Source organism: Lepidochelys olivacea, assembly GCF_965140295.1.
Source record: "Lepidochelys olivacea isolate rLepOli2 genome assembly, chromosome: 10".
NCBI classification, from domain to species: Eukaryota; Metazoa; Chordata; order Testudines; family Cheloniidae; genus Lepidochelys; species Lepidochelys olivacea.
Window position 1 is genome coordinate 10,709,017 of NC_140420.1, and position 25,842 is coordinate 10,734,858.

Sequence of the window (25,842 nt, forward strand, 5' to 3'; positions counted from 1 at the left end):
CCTTCTTTAATAGCTGTGAAACGATCACGGACAGGGATACATGAAAAACCCACTCAGTGGTGAAGGCACTGCTGGATACGTGTTGTCAGAGGCACCCTCAAAAACATGTACAAGGACAAAATCAAAAAGGCTAAAGGACAAAATGAGTTATGTCTAACAAGGTCCATAAGAGGCTCTAAGAAGAGGTTCTTTAAATGCATTTGAAGCAAGAGAAAGATGAAGGAAAGTATACATCCACTACTTAGCAGGGAGAGAGAGCTAATAATGGTTGACATCATGAAGGCCGAGGTGTTTAATGCCTATTTTGCTTCCATCTTCTCTAAAAGGGTTAATTGTGACCAGATACTTAACACAATTAATATTAACAACAAGGGGGAAGGAACACAAGCCAAAATAGGGAAAGAACGGGTTAAAGGATATTTAGATAAGTATTCAAGTTGGCAGAGCCTGATGTACTTCACCCTAGGATACATAAGGAAGAAGCTGAAGCAATCTTGGAACAATTAGTGATTACCTTCGATAACTCATGGAAGACAGATGTTTAATTCCAGAGGACTGGAGAAGGGCAAACATAATACATTTCTTTTAAAAGGGGGAACAAAGAGGACATGTAGAATTACAGATTAGTCAGCCTAACTTCAATATCTGGAAAGATACTGGAACATCTGATTTAAAAAATCAATTTGTAAACACCTAGAGGATGATAGGGTGATAAGTAATAGCCAACATGGATTTGTCAAGAACAAAGTATGCCAAACTAACTAATTCCCTTCTTTGACAGGGTTATTGGCCTAGTAGATAAGGGGAAGCTGTAGACATAGTATATCTTGATTTTAATAAGACTTTTGCTACTAGGGAACTGTGGTCTAGATGAAATTTTAATATAAGGTGGATGCATAACAGGTTGAAAGGCCATTTTCAAAGAGTAATTATCCATGGTTCACTGTCCAGCTGGGAGGACCTATCAAGTGGGGACTGCAGGAGTCTGTCATGGGTTTAGTACTATTCAAGTTATTATGAAAATATTGGTTATTGAAGTGCAGAGTATGCTTGTAAAATTTGCAGATGACTCCAGGCAGGGGAGGTGGGGAGCACTGCAAGTGCTCTGGAGAAAAGGATTCAAATTTAAAATAATCTTAACATATTGGAGAATTGGTCTGAATTCACAGAAATTCAATTCAATAAACACAAATGCAAAGTACCTCTCTTAGGAAGGAAAAGAAAATCAAATGCACAACTACAAAATGGTGAATAACTAGCCAGGCAGTAGTACTGCAGAAAAGGATCTGGGTTATAGTGGACTACAAACTGAATACAAATCAACAATGTGATGCAGTTGCAAAAAGGGCTAACATCATTCTGAGGCATATTAACAAAAGTATTGTATGTATTTTACAGGAGGTAAATGTTCTGTTCTACTCACACTGGTGAGGCCTCAGCATGAGTACTGTTTCCTAAAGTATGTCTAGGAGCCATACTTAGGAAAGATGTGCAGAAATTGAAGAAAGGCCAGACAAGAGCAAAAAAATAAATGATAAAAGGTTTAGAAAACTTGACCTATAAGGAAAGATTTAAAAAAACAGGCATGTTTCATCTTCCGAAAAGACGACTCAGGGAGGACCTGATAATAGTCTTCAAATATGTTAAAGGCTGTAAGAAACAGGATGGTGATCAATTTTTCTCCATGTCCACTGAAGGTAGGACAAGAAGTAAAGGGTTAATCTGCAGCAAGAGAGATTTAGGTTAAATATTAGCAAAAAGAAAAGGAATACTTGTGGCACCTTAGAGACTAACCAATGTATCTGAGCATAAGCTTTCGTGAGCTACAGTTCACTTCATCGGATGCATACTGTGGAAAGTTTAGAAGATCTTATGCTTTTCTAAGGTGCCACAAGTACTCCTTTTCTTTTTGCGAATGCAGACTAACACGACTGTTACTCTGAAACCTGTTAAATATTAGGAAAACCTTTCTAATTATAAGGATAGTTAAGCACTGGAATAGGTTACCAAAGAAGGTTGTGGAATCCCCGTCTTCAGAGATTTTAAGAATGGGTTAGACGAACACTAGTCAGGGGTGGTCTAGATATACTTGGCCCTATCTCAGCACAGGGGGCTGGACTAGATGACCTCACAGGGTCACTTCCAGTCCTACATTTCTATGATTCTCCTCCTGGGTTGCAATCAAATGCTTTAACCACAAGACTATCCATTCTCTCCATGTCTCATTTACTGCAGACTTTTCAACTTCTTTCAGAGTAACAGCCGTGTTAGTCTGTATTCGCAAAAAGAAAAGGAGTACTTGTGGCACCTTAGAGACTAACCAATTTATTAGAGCATAAGCTTTCGTGAGCTACAGCTCACTTCATCAGATGCATATCGTGGAAACTGCAGCAGACTTTATATATACACAGAGAATATGAAACAATACCTCCTCCCACCCCACTGTCCTGCTGGTAATAGCTTATCTAAAGTGATCATCAGGTGGGCCATTTCCAGCACAAATCCAGGTTTTCTCACCCTCCACCCCCCCACACAAATTCACTCTCCTGCTGGTGATAGCCCATCCAAAGTGACAACTCTTTACACAATGTGCATGACAATCAAGTTGGGCTATTTCCTGCACAAATCCAGGTTTTCTCACATCCCCCCCACCCCCATACACACACAAACCCACTCTCCTGCTGGTAATAGCTCATCCAAACTGACCACTCTTCAAGTTTAAATCCAAGTTAAACCAGAACATCTGGGGGGGGGGGTAGGAAAAAACAAGAGGAAACAGGCTACCTTGCATAATGACTTAGCCACTCCCAGTCTCTATTTAAGCCTAAATTAATAGTATCCAATTTGCAAATGAATTCCAATTCAGCAGTTTCTCGCTGGAGTCTGGATTTGAAGTTTTTTTGTTTTAAGATAGCGACCTTCATGTCTGTGATTGCGTGACCAGAGAGATTGAAGTGTTCTCCGACTGGTTTATGAATGTTATAATTCTTGACATCTGATTTGTGTCCATTTATTCTTTTACGTAGAGACTGTCCAGTTTGACCAATGTACATGGCAGAGGGGCATTGCTGGCACATGATGGCATATATCACATTGGTGGATGTGTAGGTGAACGAGCCTCTGATAGTGTGGCTGATGTTATTAGGCCCTGTGATGGTGTCCCCTGAATAGATATGTGGGCACAATTGGCAATGGGCTTTGTTGCAAGGATAAGTTCCTGGGTCAGTGGTTCTGTTGTGTGGTATGTGGTTGTTGGTGAGTATTTGCTTCAGGTTGCGGGGCTGTCTGTAGGCAAGGACTGGCCTGTCTCCCAAGATTTGTGAGAGTGTTGGGTCATCCTTTAGGATAGGTTGTAGATCCTTAATAATGCGTTGGAGGGGTTTTAGTTGGGGGCTGAAGGTGACGGCTAGTGGCGTTCTGTTATTTTCTTTGTTAGGCCTGTCCTGTAGTAGGTAACTTCTGGGAACTCTTCTGGCTCTATCAATCTGTTTCTTTACTTCTGCAGGTGGGTACTGTAGTTGTAAGAAAGCTTGACAGAGATCTTGTAGGTGTTTGTCTCTGTCTGAGGGGTTGGAGCAAATGCGGTTGTATCGCAGAGCTTGGCTGTAGACGATGGATCGTGTGGTGTGGTCAGGGTGAAAGCTGGAGGCATGCAGGTAGGAATAGCGGTCAGTAGGTTTCTTGTATAGGGTGGTGTTTATGTGACCATTGTTTTTTAGCACTGTAGTGTCCAGGAAGTGGATCTCTTGTGTGGACTGGACCAGGCTGAGGTTGGTGGTGGGATGGAAATTGTTGAAATCATGGTGGAATTCCTCAAGGGCTTCTTTTCCATGGGTCCAGATGATGAAGATGTCATCAATATAGCGCAAGTAGAGTAGGGGCTTTAGGGGACGAGAGCTGAGGAAGCGTTGTTCTAAATCAGCCATAAAAATGTTGGCATACTGTGGGGCCATGCGGGTACCCATAGCAGTGCCGCTGATCTGAAGGTATACATTGTCCCCAAATGTGAAGTAGTTATGGGTAAGGACAAAGTCACAAAGTTCAGCCACCAGGTTAGCCGTGACATTATCGGGGATAGTGTTCTTGACGGCTTGTAGTCCAACTTTGTGTGGAATGTTGGTGTAGAGGGCTTCTACATTCATTGACTTCCTGAGGAAACTTCAATCCATCGGTGATCTTCCTGATAACACCATCCTGGCCACTATGGATGTAGAAGCCCTCTACACCAACATTACACACAAAGATGGACTACAAGCCGTCAAGAACACTATCCCCGATAATATCACGGCTAACCTGGTGAGAACACTTCAATCTCTCTGGTCACGCAATCACAGACATGAAGGTCGCTATCTTAAAACAAAAAAACTTCAAATCCAGACTCCAGCGAGAAACTGCTGAATTGGAATTCATTTGCAAATTGGATACTATTAATTTAGGCTTAAATAGAGACTGGGAGTGGCTAAGTCATTATGCAAGGTAGCCTGTTTCCTCTTGTTTTTTCCTACCCCCCCCCCGCCCCAGATGTTCTGGTTTAACTTGGATTTAAACTTGAAGAGTGGTCAGTTTGGATGAGCTATTACCAGCAGGAGAGTGAGTTTGTGTGTGTATGGGGGTGGGGGGGATGTGAGAAAACCTGGATTTGTGCAGGAAATAGCCCAACTTGATTGTCATGCACATTGTGTAAAGAGTTGTCACTTTGGATGGGCTATCACCAGCAGGAGAGTGAATTTGTGTGGGGGGGTGGAGGGTGAAAAAACCTGGATTTGTGCTGGAAATGGCCCACCTGATGATCACTTTAGATAAGCTATTACCAGCAGGACAGTGGGGTGGGAGGAGGTATTGTTTCATATTCTCTGTGTATATATAAAGTCTGCTGCAGTTTCCACGATATGCATCTGATGAAGTGAGCTGTAGCTCACGAAAGCTTATGCTCTAATAAATTGGTTAGTCTCTAAGGTGCCACAAGTACTCCTCTTCTTTTTTCAACTTCTGTAAGAGTCCTACAGACAATAACTTCACTCACTACAGAATCCTCGCTAATTCATTAAGCACTGTCCATGTTGTGAACTGAATGAAGCAGAGGTCTGACTGAAAAAAATAGGATGTGATCATGTTACAGGTACTATCATAATGCATATGCACAAACGATAGAATTAAGATTCCATGGGCAACCTTGAATATGGCATTTCCTATCTTATGAATGCTTGACTTTCCAACCTTAATATATTCATATTGCCTTTTTGCATGGCATTGCCTATATAGCTTAGAGTTGAATACATATACTTGTACAGTGTCCAGCATACTGGGGCATCATGCTTGGTTGACCTTTAAGCACTAGTGTCATAAACATGGTTAATAACATAAGAACATAAGAATGGCCATACTGGGTCAGACCAAAGGCCCATCCGGCCCAGTATCCTGTCTACCGACAGTGGCCAATTCCAGATGTCCCAGAGGGAGTGAACCTAACAGGTAATGATCAAGTGATCTCTCTCCTGCCATCCATCTCCACCCTCTTGACAAACAGAGGCTAGGGACACCATTCCTTAATTAATGGACTCAACCTCCATGAATGTATCCAGTTCTAATAAAATAATAGTAATAATATTATACTCCCAGCACATAGGTCTGCTGTCAGAATGATAGTGCTGGCATCAGAACACAGAGACTTTCCAGGCTTATTCCTTTTCCGGTTCTGTGTTTTATATTGATTAAAGATTAAAAAGAAACTCTTTAACATGAACATCTATTACAATAATAATCCCTGATCTTTCACGAGTTTATTTTTTTCAGATTATGTTTGTCAAAAATGCAAGAGGAAAGCAGTAGATTTTAAAATATACTGTTTCTCAGCTATATCATAGTCTTCATTAATAGAACTATTTTTCAGTGACTGCTTATTATATTGAGCTACTCTGCTAAGAAATAAATATGCATAAAACAAGAGAGAGACTTATAAGCAAACTTTTCTGATATAGGGGTAGATAAAAAAGAGAACCTCAACTTATTTGCTGTCAAATATCTCCTAAACTGTTTACTTTGGATGATTGAACATGTGAGCCCTGTTCATATCCTTGGAATATGTCATTTTAAATTACATCTTTTCATTTGTAAGAAATTACATGATGATTATATTTTGACATGATGATCACTGAGAAGCTGAGCAAGATACCTATATGGTTTCATATTATAACTCCTAGAACTGATCACATATAATCTTATTTTATTACAAAATCACGTAGAGCTGTTGCAGCCTCATACCACAAGAAAATAATTGTGATTAGCTCTTCTTAAAATAGCAATTCTAAGTTAATGTGGCCTTCAGTAAATCTCACAGAAAAGGCTACAGCTTCTAGAATTTTTGACATTACAGGCAAATATGGCTCCTGATGTATACCTTTAGAAATTTATGAGATCTGAAATTGCGCAGGCACCTTCCATTGTTTCCGGCAACTTTAGGTAGATGAAATTCCCGATTTATATAGGTTAGATGATCGGAATGTATAAATTACACAGAAATTTTTCTAATCATTCATCTTAGCTACTTACATACTCTAATGGGTTGAATTAGTAGAAAGACTCATACAAAAGATCAGAAGGCAATATCCAAAGGGAGTAAACTGGAATTGGAATGTTGGCATCTTTTAAATCAGCAGCTGGTGTCAGGCAGGGCTGTGTCTATGCCCCTGCAACCAGTGGTGAGCTGGAGCCAGTTCGCACCAGTTTGCTGGAACCAGTTGTTAAATTTAGAAGCCCTTTTAGAAGCGGTTGTCTCGCGAGGGTTCTAAAAGGGCTTCTAAATTTAACAACCGACCAAAAGTTTAACAAGGCTGGAGCACCCACGGGGAAAATTTGGTGGGTGCAGAGCACCCACCGGCAGGTCCCCACCCTGCCCCACGCCCAGCCCCAGCTCACCTCCTCTCCGTCTCCACCCCGAGTTACGCTCCGCCCCACTCTGCTTCTCCACCGCCCCCCCCGACCCCTGGCTTCCTGTGAATCAGGTGGCGGCTTCTTGCTCAGGCCCAAGGAGGCGGAGCGGAGGCGAGCTGGGGTGGGGGGCACAAGGAGGGCCGCCTGCGCCGCAGCAGGTAACCGCGGGGGGGGCACAGGGCAACCGCTCCCCACCCCAGGTCAACTCCGCCTCCATGGGCCTGAGCACAAAGCCGCCGCTTGCTTCTCAGCCCCCCCCAGGCTTCCCACATGAACAGCTGATTCGCGGGAAGTCGGGGGGGCGGAGAAGCAGAGCAGGGCAGCGCATTCAGGGGAGGAGGCGGAGCGGAGGTAAGTTGGGGCTGGGCACGGGGCGGAGAGGGGAGCTGCCGGTGGGTGCTCTGCACCCACCAAATTTCCCCCGTGGGGGCTCCAGCCCTGGAACCCCCACAGAGTCGGCGCCTGAGGCGTCCCTTTTGATGTGATTGGGGGGGAGCGACCGCTCCCCTGCTCCCCCCCAGCTACGTTCCCCGACCCTAGGAGCCAGAGGGACCTGCCGGGTGCTTCCTGGGAGCCGCCCCAGGTAAGCACCTCCAGGACTCCCCACCTCACTCCCTGGCAGGTCCCTCTGGCTCTTAGGGGCGGGCTGGGGTGGGCACCCACTACGGTGGCCCACAAGATCCTCCTGCCCAGTTCTGGTGGCAGTCAGGGGACAAGGGTGGGGGGTGGATGGGACAGAGGTCCCGGGGGGGGCATCAAGGAACGTGGGGGGTTGAATGGGGCAGGAGTCCCAGAGGGCCACGACCTCCTTGTGGGGTGAGGAAGGAACTGGTTGTTAAGATTTTGGCAGCTCATCACTGCCTTCAACTCCTTTGTCAGGCAACGGATTTCAGAATGCAGCATGCCGTTAGGTCCATAGGCATTACGATTAGTGATCTCTTGCTCTCACACCTTGACTATGCTGATGACATTGTTCTTCTAGTAAAGAGCCACGACCAGTTTCGCGAGGCCAGAGTTGGCCAAGGTTAGGCTCCATGGTTCATGGTCAAAGACAAAGCTGCAAAACCTATGTCAGGTCCTCCCACGACTCCAATCTCCTTGAATAATGAAACAGTTGAAGGAGTCTCCAGCTTTTGTTATTTGGGTTCTATACTCACCAGTTTCCTCCAACTCTGATACAGAGGTTCTTCACCGAATTGGCATCACAGCATCTGCAGCATGACGATCTCAGCATGACAACCAAGTTCAGGATCTATTTGAGCTGTGTCCTCTCCATACCGCTATACGAATGCGAAACATGGACACTATTGCCACTCAGACTGGGCAAAGCTGGAGGCTTTCCACACAAAACGCCAATGTCGTATATTGGGCATAAAGTGCAATGACTTCATTTATAACACAGACGTTTATGGTAGCTTCGGTCTACAGGCTACTGGGGCCATCGTCCGCATCTTCTGCTTTTTGGACATGTCACCAGAATATCACAAGACGTACTGGCTACTGCCATTCTCTGGGCAGCTTGTAACATCTGGGATAAAATTCCACCAACTGAGTGGTAGAGGCAGCCTAGAGGTAGACCCCCTATCACATGGATGCATCAAGTCTGTTCTGACGTTGGACTTCTGACCCATTAAGCCCTTGCAGCTGCACAGAAATGGACCAAATGGGGAATGATTGCTATGGCAGACCATTCAGCTAAGCGTTGAGGAAAAAGAAGATGATAAACTGATATGTAGGACTCCGGAAGCTATTCTTTTTTAGACTTCACAGAATAAAAAACAACAACAACAACAACAAAAATCAAACGTAGAAAAACATAAACCAAAACATCTTTTTCTCTTTGGTAGAGGTGAGAATATAAAATCTTGATTAAAAAATATTTTATAAATGCTTCTAAAGCATGTTTAATAAAGTTCTCTTATCTGGGAGTTTAAAAATTTTCAGTTTATGTTGATCATTTGGGTGGGAATACATTGTTGAGAAAAACTGACAGTTCTAAATTATTTGTTGTTAGTCATACAGTCCCAGGAAATGGTCAGCATGGGATATTGTTATTCAGTTTTAATGGCTCCCTCTATTCCAATAAATGAAATAATAATAATATATATAATTTATTATTATTACTAATGCATATAAAGAGTTTTTCAAAGATCCCAAAGTATTTTGCAAACTTGAAGTATACATAGTTATCACTTCCTACACAGGAAAAATTCAGACAATTCAGGGATGCAAGGTTGCAGCTCTTTAACAGCACATAATGTTTAGGAAATGAAGTAATGATGTAGCCAACTGAAACTACACAAGGGATTTTTGGTAGGCAGGAATGGAATTGGAGATGGAATTGGTCCAGAATATTAAGGTTAGCTCCTGATTTCTAAAAATTGGCATGAGAGCTTGAATGATCAAAAGTGGATAAGAACTTAGTTTTATTTCCCATCAAAAAGTTGCCATCTTCAAGCAGCCCAATGCCCTCTAAAGCCATGCTAGTATACTGGTTCAAAACTGACATAGTCATGAAAGTGCCACCTATTCAATGATCATTATCACTTTCTGCAGCACACAGAAGTTTCTTGGAAGTCTCCTATCCACCTAATAACCAGGCCTGACCCTGCTTTACTGTGACATCTCACACTCCAAGGAGATATAGCTGGACCTATGTAGCAAGGTGACAAGTAGTTATTTGTCAATAGCTTTATTACTGCAATGGTTTAACTCTGAAATATATCTAACCAGAGCAGAACACAGTAGAAAGCAGAACAGAGTATGTTTCTTGGTGTTATGATACATCTTTTATTACTATTAATTGGTGAGTTTGGATGTAGGAGTTAATCCTCTTCCTGTTACCATTTCCAGCATCTATGGTTTTCTGAACATCCAATCAGCATAATGAAATGAAAACAATTTTTATCAGAATGAAAAATAAAACTGATTTACAAGGGTCAATGGCCCTGGTTCTCCAGTGTTCTCAAGCTGCTCTCCACCACTCTAATGATCCAAAGCTGCCCTGAAACTGACGCAGTAGTCAGGCTGCAAAAGATATCCCCCAGACTAAGGGGATTTTTGAGTGGCATAGAGCTGCCCGAGTCGCTGCCTATGCACATACCCCGGCTACCGTACAGGGCGACTGTACAAGAAAAAGGCTATAATAAAGCCACTCTAATTTATGCTAGGGACCAGAGGGTTCCAGGATCAGGGAGCCAAATATTGCTTTAAGCCATCTTTTTGCCCCCTCCTCAACTATGCCAAGCACTCCTCAGCCACAGCTGAGAATCTGAACTTATGTATCCTAACCCAAATACTTAAGAACCAAATGTAAACAGATTTTGCGAGTTGTACAGTATCTAGAAAAGGACTATCCGGTTACTTCACATGAAATTTATCCCATCTCTCAAGAGACTCAGGATTATTAATTACCCATCTCTTCAACCCATTCATATACTCTTCATGCTTTTAATTTCTTCTTAAAAATTAACTCTACAACTGTAGTATGAATTTACTTATATCTCAAGGCCTGACTGACATAAAAATGTATATGCTATATCTCACTGAAGTGACTGTACTTTTTAAGATGTTGATACAAGCCTAATTCATTTGGCATTTGGTATGTTTTCACCATAATTTGCAGAACATAATTAAAATATTTTTTCTAGGCACATCAGTAAGTTACGAATTACAGGTCCACTGTCATAATAAAACTTTTCTGTGTATAAAAGCTTTTTGGCACTACTGCTATGATGGTCTTCCAGAAAATCATCATGCTTTGTACACCTAGGGAGGTGGTGGAATCTCCTTCCTTAGAATACCTAGGGAGGTGGTGGAATCTCCTTCCTTAGAAGTTTTTAAAGTCAGGCTTGACAAAGCCCTGGCTGGGATGATTTAATTGGGGATCGGTCCTGCTTTGAACAGGGGGTTGGACTAGATGACCTCCCGAGGTCCCTTCCAACCCTGATATTCTATGATTCTATGAACATGGCATTACCCTAGCTGGCATGTATAATTGATGTATGTCACATTTTATAAAATGATTGGAAGGTAAATTCAATTTTCTATTTTCCCTGTTTGTGTCCTCTAAGAATTTCTTAACTTCACATATCACTTACAGAGCAGTGGCAGACAAAATAGGAGACAAATCACTCCAATAAATGTAATAGCAAAACTGATTAGAGAGAGGGAGAGATTAATTGCATGTGTCAGATATAAATAAAAGATTTAGGTGACAGCCTAGATATATTATACATATGTATTATATAGCTAGATATATAGATCTACATTCACAAAGTTCAATATATAATATAAACCCATGTTAAAATAAGGGCTAGGTTTTCAAAAAACAAAGCCAGTTATTTGGCTGAGCAATGTGCATAATCTATACAAACTATGGGGCAAATCTCTAGTGGGTATAAATTTTCATAGCTCCACTGAAGTCAATGGAACTATGAAAATGCACAATGGGAGAGGCTCTGCCCCCTATTATTATGATTGTATCTAGGAGAAAAGGGATGGATTGTTTCTTCTTCCACCCACTTATTTTCCATATTACAGTCAGCAGCAGTGAGAAGCACAGAGTGGCTCACCCAATTCAAGAACAGAGTAGTCATTTTGAAAAACTTGCAATTTGGGTACTCATTTGCCAGTGTAATAATATTTAAAATGATACATTTCACAGACATGCAGCTTCTGATTTTTAAATATTTTGTTATGCTGATTTAGAAATCGAAAACTCTCAAACTTCAAAGATTTGGGGTTTTGTTTTGTCACTTCAAAGGAAATTTTACCTGCCTTTTTTATTGCAGAAATATTATCTACTATCAAAAATAATGACATTGGCTTTGAAAATATTAACACTGTAGTTATAAGTTGATCTTATCTGCTCATTACCTCATTCCTTGGTCTGGAGTTCAATCTCACCTTCCCCTCATGCTGTGTGAACCTTGAATACCAGTCTCCAGGTGTGAAGTCAGCTGGAATTCAAGTTCAAATCAGCAGGGGAGATGTTTTCAATCTGGGCCAGGGAGGCACAGCAGATGTGAAATGTGTGGAATGCAACCTGCTGGGAAGGTGAAGCATTGCCAAAATAGTGCAGTGGAACAGAGGGACATAAGATTGTCACTTTGCCTTCTATTCTACAGGAAGGAAGGCAACTAAAAGAATATAAGGCCAGAAGAGAGATGAAACTTCCAGAGATAATTATTAGCTAATATTTAAATGATATAGTCTTTGTAATACATAATTTATTTTCTATACAGCTGTTGTTAAAAAGCAGGGAAGCTTTCCTTACAGGAAAAGATATGACAATCTAAAGGGAGTCATGAAATTTGGAGTTTAAGATTGCCATTATGTCCTTAATGCACACCATTATTCCAATTTAATGTATATGATGTAGTCCAATATCAACATACCAGATTCAATATCCCAGGTAGCTATAATGGGTTAAATTAATGATAACAGCCTTCGCTAAAATTCCTAGCTTTGATCAGATATAGTCCAACTTTAATATTTGTTTCTGTGATTTAAAAGTCAAACCTTTAACATTTTAATGGAATCTTTTTTTTATAACTTCAATTACTGTAAATATATATTTGACTTTTAAGAAAATATTTAGCCCTCCCTCTGAAATTTATTTAAGTTGTAGCCAATCAATTCTCAGAATGAACGGCACATAAAGACCAGCCTGATAAGATGGAACAATCACAATGATAGTCTTCCTGGAAATTCTCCTTGGCAAGGAGAAATTTTAAATACTGTGAAGAAAAGGAGGGGAAATGAATTGGCATTATTTTCAAGAAAGAAATAAAAATGGAACAGCTGATGGAGCACCCAGAGTTGGACTATACTGGACTTTCCTCGCATTTGATCAGAATGGATGGCTTATAAAGTACAATCATTGCTCAGAAATGTAATTTTCTCTTCTCAGCTTCCATCCCGTGTACCTTTTCTTTAGACAAAAATGTCTTATTGAAGCATTAATTTTATTTCAGCAGAACTAATCCATGGAGGCTAAGTGAATGTAAAAGTCCCATGGCAAGGACTAAAAACAGTGTGACAAGTTCATAGAGCTTGCTTGAGTTTGACCTCAGAATAGAAATGTCTGTTCTCAGGAGGGTCTGGCCAATTCCTTTTTTCTGCCTACACCTGACAGGCTGGAGTTAGCTATGAAAAATTCATGCAACAATATGTTTCAAACGCCCCCCTCTATACCCTCAACATCTGTTGATTTTACTTCACATTAAAACCTCTAAGTGAATCCTCTCTTCTAGCTCGCAGTAAACTTTGATGGTGAATAAGAGAAATTATGGTTTAGGAACGCTTCCTTCCTGAAAGGAAAATATCGACTCGGGACCTGCTAATGATTTATCTTCCTAACAATACTGATAGAGGGAAGTATTTCAAAAATAAATGCATCCTAAACAAGGGGAAAAATCTTGTAGGGAAAGGCTACAGAGCTAGCTGGATGCACAACTACCTCAAAAATATTATTAGAAGTAAGCAGAATGCCTATAGGGAATGGAAGAAGGGATTGATCAGAAAAGAAAGCTACATCCCAGAGCTTAGAAATTGGTAGGAAAAAAAGTGAGAATTGCTAAAAGTTAACCAGAATTAGCTCTTGCCAAGGAAATTAAGACAAGTCATGAGAGGTTTTTTTTAGTTATCTAAATAAAAAGAAAATAAGGAAAGATGAGGTTGGGGTGCCATGAAGTGTGGACGGGAATGTGATAAAAGAATCTAGATATGGCCCCAAAATTAAATAAATACCTTGCCTCCATTTGTTGCAATTAATTTCTAAAATGTTATGCTCATTGTGTAAAAACCCTTTTATAGTTATTTGATCTCCATGGACTCTGACAGTGACCTAGACATCTTGTACTGTAATAAGTGCCTTTTATTTTATTGTTCAAATACTTTTGGGGAAAAATCAGTACCCTGCCATTCTGAAGTTGAATATTTTTTGTCTTTTAAATTTTGTGTTTTGATAACAGTTAATTGAATAATTAAATGGGTTTCAGCCAGGGATAATTAGGTCTATTTAGCTTCATCTGATAGGTGACTACCACCACAGAATAAAATACCTTCTTACTGCAAGTGGAAGCTAGGAATGATAATATGACATCCTTGTATTTTAAATTAATTACAATACAACCATGCCAGGAGTATAATTTTTAGACCCCAACTATTCCAATCTTACCAATTGCACAACGGTTTCCTTTTTACACTCCCAATGCTCAGGGAGGAAATTTATCTTCATTAAATGATAATTGTCTTTATTATCTTTTGACTCTTCAGAAATGCTAGCTGGCAAGGTTTTTACAATTTTCATCAATCTTGTTTTGTGTTTTTACAAAGCCTGCATCAAAAAAAGATGTCTAAATCTGCAGAATGCTCTATATTTCCTAGCAGTTTGACTAGGTCTTGAGAATATCTAATTTACTAATATATCTACTGAAACGACATGCACCTCAATTTTTCACAGCTTAACAAGAAGGTCCAGCAGCAAGGTCCTGAATTGCAGTTCCAGATGATTAGTGCTGCAAAAGCAATTCAACCAGCAGTGTCTATGCTGTCAAAACAGCTTACATATGCCCATCTTCTGCAGTCTTGCCTTTTCACTCATATACCAGGGCTATGCTCTTTCTGATTTTTCATAAAATATTTGGAGAGAGATTGACAATATAACTGCACATTGTTAAAGTTCCTAGACTGGGTATTATTGGTGTAGTGTTTCTTATTATCTATAGTTTTCTATTTAAGTGAATAGCTAAATCTCAGTATAGCTTGGATTCTCAGAACCTCACCTTTTTATTGAAGTGATACCACAGAGTACTATTTTATCATCTTTATCATTTTATTATATACTGACAGCAGAAACCTCAGTCAACTACATATGTGGGGATCACACCTTCTTGTGAACCTGGTTACTTATAGGTTTCAGAGTAGCAGCCGTGTTACTCTGTATTCACAAAAAGAAAAGGAGTACTTGTGGCACCTTAGAGACTAACACATTTATTTGAGCATAAGCTTTCGTGAGCTACAGCTCACTTCATGGGATGCATTCAGTGGAAAATACAGTGGGGAGATTTATATACATAGAGAACATGAAACAATGGGTGTTACCATACACACTGTAACCAGAGTGATCACTTAAGGTGAGCTATTACCAGCAGGAGAGCGGTGGGGGGGGGGTTCCTTCCCCACTCTGAACTCTAGGATACAGATGTGGGGACCTGCATGAAAACCTCCTAAGCTTACTTTTACCATCTTAGGCTAAAACTTCCCCAAGGTACAAACTATTTTACCTTTTGCCCTTGGATTTTCGCTGCCACGAGCAAACGTCTAACCGGTTTTATTTTATTAGGAAAGAGCCCGTTTGGAAACGTCTTTCCCCCCAAAATCCTCACCAAAACCTTGCACCCCCCTTCCTGGGGAAGGTTTGATAAAAATCCTCACCAATTTGCACAGGTGACCACAGACCCAAACCCTTGGATCTTAAGAACAATGAAAAAGCATTCAGTTTCTTAAAAGAAGAATTTTAATAGAAGAAAAAGTAAAAAGAATCACCTCCGTAAAATCAGGATGGTAAATACCTTACAGGATAATTAGATTCAAAACACAGAGAATCCCTCTAGGCAATTCCCCCCCACCCCCCCACTGTTCCTCACACGTTCTTGTCAACTGCTGGAAATGGCCCACCTTGATTATCACTACAAAAGGTCCCCCCCCACCCTATTCTCCTGCGGGTAATAGCTCACCTTACCTGATCACTCTCCTTACAGTGTGTATGGTAACACCCATTGTTTCATGTTCTCTATGTATATAAATCTCCCCACTGTATTTTCCACTGAATGCATCCCATGAAGTGAGATGTAGCTCACGAAAGCTTGTGCTCAAATAAATTTGTTAGCCTCTAAGGTGCCACAAGTACTCCTTTTCTTTTTGCGAATACAGACTAACACGGCTGCTACTCTGAAACCATAGTTTATAAAAATCATGACTTATTAGTTCTGTAAATAGGTTTTTCAGTTGAAGATAAGACATTTTAAATTGATGACTAATCTATGACTTCTTGGTTCAGGTTGCATTTGACATATAACTGACATTTTCTTACCGTGCTGTCTGTTGGATACAATCATAATTCACTCTAGCTTTTGTGAGATAAGACTATGAAACCTCTTCAGAACAAAAAGACCAGCTGTCACTAGCCCATCAAGCACGTTTTCTATTATTTGCACAATTCTCTCCCATTTCTGTTTAATTTATTATAGATATTTCCATAGCACTCACCATTGTGGTATCTGAGCTCATAAATTGCTCCTTTGTCATCTAAGACCTGATCAATTGCCCTCGAAATAAATGGAAATATTTCCACTGACTTCAAAGGGAGCTGGATTGGACCTCTAGGCTACATTTTTAATTATATCTATTTTGTGTGCCTCAGTTTTTGGGTGGTCAAATTGACACATTAAAGAGTCCCAATTTCCAGCAGGTAGGTATTCAGCACTTTTTCCAGGTGTCCAAAGTTGGGAAAACAATAACTGAGAAAATGGAACTTGACTTGAGCTTTAAACTCCCACAGCTGGTGAAACTACTCATTGATTTGCACCTTTTTGTTTAATACATGTGTAGCAAATAGGGCAGACGGTGTGGCAATTTGGGCTGCACAATCATCACGATGCAGATTACACAAAGCTCTGTTCCTCTTTTTCATCCAATCCACATGTTGCTATGCCAACCTTTTCAGAGTGCGGCCAGCCTTAGGCTGTTGATAACAGTGAGTTGAGACTCAACCCAGATAAGACAGAAGCAATATTGATAGGGTAAATGAAAGATCTTAGAAGTATGCCAGAGATAGTTTCTTGCCCCTTCCTCTTCCCCCCATTACTTAAGCCTATGGAGCAATGCGACCATTGACTGGATAGTAGTACACACCTTCTCAATTGTTGTTGAAAGGCCAGAAAGCGGTCAAGCTTTATCCCCAGATTAGTATGGTATGGTTCAAAACCAACTGGCTGATTGTTCAGAAGGACCTGTTGTGATAACTGGGTCTACAAGTTTACCCCAATTGTGAGCTCATCTGTGAAAAGTGAGTCAAAGATCATAAAATGTCACAAAAACCTACAACAACAAATGTTGAGGGGGAAAGGTGCAAAAGTTGAGACAAAAAGATTGAATTAATACAAACAAAAAGGCCTTCTGACAAAACTCAAGGGCTATGTTAAAATCATGCCTGGGGTGAGTGACTGGTCCTTTGGGACAGGGAGTAACTCTTTTTGATGCAAAGGACTATTTTTCACAAAGGCAAGCTTACCTAGGTGGTAAGATCAACTGGAGTTTCCAAGGGGACTGTCTGTGACTCCCTGTTAAAGCTGTTGTAGTGCCTGAGGAATTCACACTTGGTGAAATCTAAGTATAGAACTCACAACCAATTTGGGGTGTGTGCCCTGCTTCTTCACAGCCTGACCTGAAGTTGGTACTCATGCTCCTGAGTCACTCCAGACAGCTTGATAACAACCACCACCATCTCTTGGGACCCCAGGCCTTCTTTGTCCTAATCCTGAGAGATGTACTCACCAGCTCATAAAGAAACCGCTAACTGCAATGCCCTAAATAGCCTAATACTGGTACAAGTTGCCAGGTCTCAGAGTGGCTAACATGACCATTTTCTATGCCTGTGTTTCTCCAGCCATGAGATTGAAAGTGAGAGTCAACACCAAAGACAAAGGCTGCATTTACTATCCTTGCTGTTCTTCTGTCTCCCCTTTTGTGGCTTTATGTCTTGGTTTTGTCTTCTAGGAAATGGGATTGGACTTTAACAGCAGCAACAGCAGAAGCTCTGGCCCATCTCAACTAACTTCTTCTCTTTTCCCTAAAAGGACAGTAATTATCTTTAATACCATTTGAGAGACTGTCAAATACGCAGGGTTTCCTTCTAAAAACTCCCTCTAGCTAAAGGGAAAGAGAACAAGGGGTGTTGATAAAATGAAAGCCTTACTTAATATTTGTTCAAATGCTTTAACTGTTTTTCCCTCTTTTCTGTATCTTTAATAAAACATTAAAAAGGATTATTAATGGTGTGCTTGCCATGGTACCAAGCAGGCTGAGGTCTTTCTATACCAAACCCCAAATCTTGTGTAAAATCAGTTAATGTTGGACTCCCACTGACTTTACTGGGAGTTGAGTGTGCTCCATACCTCCCAAGAGAAGCATAGCTCCTTTCAGGATTTCTTTGTTAGTAAATTCTTTTCAGCATGCCGATCTTTGGGAACATTTTCAGTGACCTCAATACCAAAGCAATTTTGGTGAGATTTCAATACTCACTCACTACACTCAGATAAAGAAATGGACTCGTCTTGTTCTCTCCATTTTTTTCATTGACTGCTTGCACATAGTAACCGCCTGCATCTGTTGCTTCTGCTGCAAGGATCACCAACTGATTCTCCAGTGTTATAGCTCTGTTTAGGAAAACAAAGCATCATGTTAAAACAGGAACAATGATAGTAACTAAGCTTAAACTGAACAGAACCTGGCAGCACTACACAATATTCAAAGGTCATTCAAACAGAGATGCGTGGAACTCAACAGCAAGACTTTATCTTCAAACACAACCACAGGAAGGATTCAAGAACTTTTGGGTCTGTGATGTTTGAGCCTTTTCTCTTTCTCTTCCTTGTTTAAGATGCTTCCAGTAATATAGAAGACTACAATAAGTGATATATAAAAAATAAACAGTTATTTAAGGAATGATGAGAGAAAGAGTTAGAACAGGTAACCCATATAGTTATGGTCAATGCTCCTGGCAAACACCATTTTGCTGCAAATCCAGTTTGACTGAAAACCTTCTCAGAAAGTAGGAAGATCAGCACTCTGGGAATAAGAGCACCCAGTTCAGTTAAAAATCAGAGGCAATAGAATTTCAGGAGATAAATATATTTATGGCCTGCGTAATTATCTCAGGTACAGATACAAAAAGAGCAAGAGACTAATTAACATGCTCAGCTGAAGAAACATGTATATAGAGGTAGCAAAGAGCAAAACTATTTAATCTAAACCAGGTATGAAAGCACAGCACTGTTCTGTAGTAGGTGGTGGTGTAGTCCTAGGGGAGTCAATAAATGTCATGGTCTAATATAATTTACTCTTTCTTAGAGCTGCTACATAACCATTGTCTTCATAAACTCCCTTGTAAGACAGTGCTAATCATTTGTACTGCAGTAAGATCAGTATGTTTGCATTTTACGTGTGCTGTATAATCTTTTGAGTGTATTAGATAAAATATAAATCAAATATGTAAAAATTTAAGTGCTTGGAATAAATATATTCTCTCCATTGAATCTGTTCCTTTCCACAAGTTAAGTTCTCCTTACCTGGTTTGTAATGACAACACAGACCAAACACGAGCGCTGCTATCACTAATGGTTCAAGGCAGCCGTATTAACTATTCAGAATGCCACATTCACAAATTATAAAAGATGAGGAACTCTGATTTGACCATATAACAGGAGCACAATATTCTGCCACCTAGAAGATTAAACTTCATGTTCAGAATTGGGTCTTTTTTTGGATTTCCAGGGTTGGAGCCATTAAGAGGCACTGACATGATACGGTCTTAGTGTGGATAGGGCAGTGTTTCTCAACAACCAGTCTGTAGACTAGTGCCAGTCCCTGAGATCTCCCTGACACAGTTTAGGAAGGCAGCAAGCTGGTGCCTGGTATCAAAAAGGTTGAGAAACACTGGAATAGAGGGTTTAGGAGGACATGAGAAGCTCAAAGATAAAATGAAAATTAAATAGGAACCCCATAGCATTATAGTGGCAGAGTTGTGTGTCAGGCAGCAGTCATTTTTATGTTGACTTTGATAAAGGCACAGTCTAGTGATCTGAATATGGAACTTGAAGTAAGAAACTCCTAACATTGGGCCCAAATCTTCTACCCATAGTCACAGTACTCTGAGTAGTCCACTAGGCTCAAGGGTACCTTTAAATCATAGCCCTGAATATGGGTTGGGGGCACAATTTCTGACCAGACTCAGAGGGAAGTAACTTTGTTGACCCCCACTGCGTGCCCCAACAGTTCTGGCTAGCCCATACGGGTGGGGATACATATTTATGCTCTCTTTCTGACCCTCTCTGTCCACTTGGTCATAAAGCAATATCATGCATGCAGTCTTCTGCTCTTTCAGCTATGCTAGAACTGCTATCTGGACTGGTCCTGTGCAGCTTCAGAGGGTATGTTTAGTGGGAGTGGAAGGATCTTACTCCCCTGTGCAGCTATGTAGGACAAGACACACTCTAGTTCATTGAAAGTAATGGGGGCTCATTGTGGAATAAGGTATAATTCAGCAGAAATAAGAGTGGTAGAATGGAACCCTTTGTTATCTTGGCCAAATTACTTCATCCTTCTGTGTCTTGATTTCCTCACTTGTAACATTGGAATAATAATATTTATCTCACTACTTCACAAGGTTCACAGACTGAAGAAGTTAGAGGGCATATTAAAATAAAAATCTTAATCTAAACCTCCTAGCACTAACAGTTTCACAGATTTTTTAAGAAGCTATGTATATAGGCACTGACAGAGGAATGTGTATTCCACCCACCCCATAAACTGGCTGTAGAAGAGAGCTTTAAATAAATTAGAAAACTATACTGTAATTGTTAGCAAAAGAGCAGTTGCCAAAGATATGAAATGGGACTTTACAATTGTTAACAAACGGGTTTTTTTTTTAATCAATGGTTATCTCATAACAGAAGCCCAATATTTCAAAGGCATTGATGAACTAACTACTGAATCCTATCATAATGAATACATTGCTGTTAGAAAAAAAGATTTCACAGCTGAGGGTTTGAGTCTGCAGAGATGTGTGCATGTGCTTAACCTGATGTATTGGTAGTAGTCCCATTGACTAGGAAAGTGAAATAAGCAAAAAAATTTTTAAAGGATACAAGCCTGAGTTCCCAACAGTATCATCTAACATGTTCTCTTTACAATATTATGCTTTCAGTAAATCCCCTGGGAAAACCTATCATTTTAGAAATATTCTCTGAGATGCCATCAAGGGACCTGGATTTTTCTTATTATCGATTATGTAACAAAATTGTGAACAAATGCAAAAAATTCTGTTCCATCTATGTTAAAGGAACATTTGCAGGTGTAAATGATTGATTATGTTAGATGGAAAAAGTTTACATACTAACATTACTCAAATAGCCTGTGAACATTTTGAGTTATTCTCACTCCAATAGATCAGTAAGGAGTTTTCCTTTTATAGTGTTTTTGCATGGTCTGGTTCCATTAATATTAACTCACAATTATTTTATTTTTGGAGAAATGTTCTTCTTCATAAAAGGGACAGCAATGGAAGGAACATGTATTCCCAACTGCTGTATGCTGAACAACGAGGAGCAAAATAACTGTGGGAAGACTGTTTAAATAGAAGCTATGTTTGTTATATTTTATCCATGACATTTTGACTTTATAATCAGAAGACAGATAACAGTAACCATTTGTAAAGATACCCATAATTATTGACAGCTCAACCTCCTGATAAAGACAGAGAGCCAGATCCTCAGCTGGTGTAACTTGGAGCAGTGTCGTTGCATAGAATTGAGTTACACCAATCTACACCAGCTGCATATATGGCCCATTGTATCACATTTGAAAGTTTGTATTAAAAAAAGATATAGGAAATATCCCTGTGGGTCAATTTTTCCATGTTGAATGGAACTGTATTAGCTTAATTGACTTGGAAATTGAATCAAAGGAAATGTTTCATAGATTTACAGAATGAGGATATAAAATGTAATCAATACTGCATTTAATAAAGCAAACAGGATAAAGAGAAATTTCCTATTAAATAATAATGATAGCATCTTTAAATACCATGCATATTATATTTGTTCCTATTGCAGTTATTCCAAAAAGATACAGCAATAAGGAACATTATTTTTAAATACTGGAATACATTTCAGGCAGATCCAATACCAGCTACAGTTGTAGCCAAAAGCCTTATAGGTGATGCAGCACTTTTGGAAAGAGTGATGCATAATTACCTTGCTGTTATTGATTTAACTAGTGTAAGTGATTGGTTGAGAATTCCCAAAATAGTGGGTAATAAGCATATAGCCACTCTTCAGGAATGAAAGGCAAGGGAAATTTTAAGATAAATTTACTAAGGGATTTTTTTAACATTTAACAAAATATCTCAAAGAAATCTTCAGATTACTAAACTGTTGGATTTTTGCATAGAAAATTGCAACCAATGAATAGACACAGTAATTTTGAATGTAAGGGACTAATTTTCAGAAAGTCATATTTTGCTAGACTGTTAGTTAACAGATTGGTGGATAAACAGATGTTGGAAATCTAAATCATTGCAGTAATAAAACCAAAACCACAGAATAACCTGATTCAGCCTCTGCTTAAAACAGAACCATCTGTTCAAGCTCCAGAATGCAATATTTTAGTAAAAAGGCCTTTGATAAAGCCTCTTTTCCAATGCTATCATCCAGCTAATACAAACATCAAAACCCTCTTTACAAGACATTAATTCCAGAAAATCTGTATTTCTTTTTAAAACTTTTGTTTATATAATGTAACCAGAGCTGATCCTTCTCCACAAGGACTGATACCCCGCCAGTAACAATGATTTTACTAAGAAATGCAAGAGATTATAGCGTAATGATGATGTAAATACTAAAGGATTCCCAGAGGGATTTTTGGCCTCAGAACATATGCAGTAATATCATATATAAATATACATTATCTGGCTATAAATATATATAAATCCTGGCTCCACTGAAGACAATGGGAATTTTTTTCAAATTTCAGTGGAGCAAGAATTTCACCATGTTTTCCTCCAAAATTTCCTTGGCACTTTTGGTAATTATTAATGACAGAAGAAAAATATATGTTTAAATAAAACTAAGAGCTCACCTTCATCAGCACTCAATCCTATACTAAAGTATTATGAAGTTGGCTATATTATAACATACCTGTAGCAACAGAGTATGAGGGGTCCTGGACAGATCTCATTCTTGAGCAGAACAAAATATTCAGATTTCAGGTACTTAATACTGCAAAACAGCTGTGTACTTATTAAGTACACACACAAACACACATGTTTAATACTGCATAAATCAATTAATGCAGTGTACTAAACAGAACATAAACCAAATTCTAACTTCTGGACATTTCTGCTTAAAGGCCTTCTGGACAGTCATTAGCTGACAGCCTGTTTTTTTATTTCTAGGGTTTTTGTAGCCAGTCAAGATTTCTCATGAAGATTTGTTTTTAAAGAGAGAGTATCCTCTTTTTTACTTTCACACTTAACAAAAGAAATATGCAATTCATACGTATACGGTGGAACAGCCATTTCCCAAAACTCAGTCAAAACGGTCCAAACAAAACCAATTAGCTGACCTACAGTAAAGAAAAGGAACCAAAAATAGTGTTGGCATTGGTAAGATACTAGTGGCCAATCGGGACAGATTAGCTGTAAACACAGTGAGATGGAGACTTCTCCAGTTTACTTAACCCCTCCACCAATGAGGCTGCCTTGGTCCTGCCTCTGTCTCAGTCCACAAATTACATGGAGACCCTCTTGCTGGTTCAACACCCTGTGCAATTTATTTACAGTTGTGTGTTATTTACACTACCTTCACAGCATACCTAAGACCTTCCCCAAGCAGAGGAGAGAGATGGCTAATGGGTTAACTGCAATATACCAATCATTTACAGTGTTTGTTTTCCCCCAGAATTTTCCAGTGCACATTAGGAACCACCAAGACAATCTGGGGAAGAAAATTGAAGCAGGTTGTCCACTGGTTGTTTCTATTGTTTGATCTCTGTTCTTACAGAGCCTGTAAAATACAGGAAATAAGGCAACAGAAGACAGGCAATACTTGGCTGCTCTCCTATGCCATTCATCTTTATCCTCCTACAGGATATAAAGGGAGTTAAAAACTCCTTGAGGCACTATTTGCACATATCCCTCCCCAGCCTGCAGCTCTGCACCCAAGGATGAGTTGATGCATAAAAAGACTGTGTTTTTTTTCAATCATGTTAGCAAAATTGAGTTAGTTTAACACAATTGAAAACTTTCATTGAAGTACAGGCTAACATGTCTTAAGACCTTTTAGCTGGTTGTCTGCTAGCCTAGGGGGCCAACCTGCCAAATGCAGAGTTGAAGCTGGGCAGCTCTGACTGCCTCAGCAGAAAGGAAATCAGAGAGACGGCCCTGGCTGTTGCTTTGACTTACACTTCCCCCTATACCCATCATGAGCTCCACTCCCCATGGCAATACTGTTTTAAAGGGAATGTTACTAATAAAATAGCAGAGCCTTCTTGGTATACTGATCATGCCTATATCTCCAGTGGCATCTGCTCCTGTCCCTCTACTCCCTATTAAGTATTTCTAGAGATTGGGGTTCCTGGACTGACAGCCCAGTATTACGAACCCCAAGCATTCAAAAAACATGAGACAAGGCCCCAAAAATCAGGGGATTGGCCTAAAAATATAAGTGTTGGATTTTTTGTCTTTGTTTTTTAAAAACGTTTTTAGCATGCACTCGGGAGAAGTTTTCAAACTTTCCTTTGCAGCCAAGATGGTTTTCTAAAAAAACCTCTGAAAGTTGAGATTCTCATGTAATCACATGATTCCAGGCACTGTGGCTTTAAAAAAGCCACCAAATATTGTAAGACTTTGATAAAATCATGAGAGCTGTCAACAATGAAAGACCCTCCCTGCTCCTGCCACCTGGAAGGAGCCCTAAGGGTTCTCTCTCAGGTACTACAGCAAGACGTAAGGCTCATTCCTTCTTTGGGAATGGGGGGTTCTCAGGAGGTGTTCCCCAAAATACTTATTTCAAATATATTTTTTAAATTATGCCCATGTTAGTTAGCACCCCAGATATTGCCTTTTTTTGCAAAGTGAGGGGCAAGATAAAATTGAGTGTAACTACCTTTTAAAAAGGGGGAAATAGACAACTGAGGCAGGGCTGCCTTCCCACTGCAAATAGCGTGGATGAAGAAGAAGAAGCATCCTCAGGGACTTCACAGAGTGATACCTTAAATACAGGATGATGACAGCATTGCAGAATTGTGAAGGAGGTGCTGTGCAGTGAAAGAGAAAGCTCCTCTTCACAGCAAATGTCTTCTATAATAAACTAATGAATACAGAAAATGCCAAGCGACATAAGTTAGGTTTTGTTTAAATGTTCTTTATCTTTCAAGCTTGCCCTGAATTTTAGTTTTTCTTTAAAGAGACAATCATCCCTCTCCCCCCAGAAAAGAAATTTTTGTTAATTTTTTAATTATTGTTAAGTAACAAGAGCTCAGTCCAGCCGACATCAGTACCTGTAATGGCTATGCTTGAATCACAGTATGCAAGTGGTATCTATCTGAAGCACGGTGTAGTGATAACTGTTCTCCTGGGCATGCTATTGTAACAGTGTTCCTCAAACTAGAAGAACACATCCCAAACTTTAAAGCTAAACCAGAAAACTCCGTCAAGAATGGAAGCCAGAAATTCTGGGGAAAAGTCAATTTTCTTTTCAAGTCTTTTTTCTTTTATAAAATTGTTACTGTAATCAAGGTATGTGTGCGTCAACAGAATATTTGATTTCTGCTCTCTCTCCAGTTTATCATACAATCAACCCATTGAACTCCACTTGAAACATCACTATCTGTTGCTATGGACATAGCTAGCAACCAGTAGAGAGAGGAATAGTGGAAATACTTATATATAAATGGATTATTTAAACACAATCTGGCTGCTGGGAAGTATTCACAGGTCACTGATCTATAAAGCTAACTGACTACACTAAAGATGAGCAAGAGGCTATTTGTATTAGTTTGAGATTTGGCAGGCCAATTTTAAGATACAAATACAAGTAAATATTGCCTCACTATGAAGCATTTTCT

At 39.7% G+C, this 25,842-nt stretch overlaps 1 protein-coding gene across 1 annotated transcript in view; it reads right to left on the minus strand.

Moving 5' to 3' along the window:
• SDK1 (sidekick cell adhesion molecule 1) overlaps positions 1-25,842 on the minus strand; it is a 687,887-nt gene that overhangs the window by 303,807 nt on the left and 358,238 nt on the right. The window contains exon 6 of the mRNA XM_084641923.1: positions 18,241-18,374. Coding sequence (XP_084498049.1) covers positions 18,241-18,374 — 134 coding nt within the window. The remainder of the gene's footprint in view (positions 1-18,240; positions 18,375-25,842) is intronic.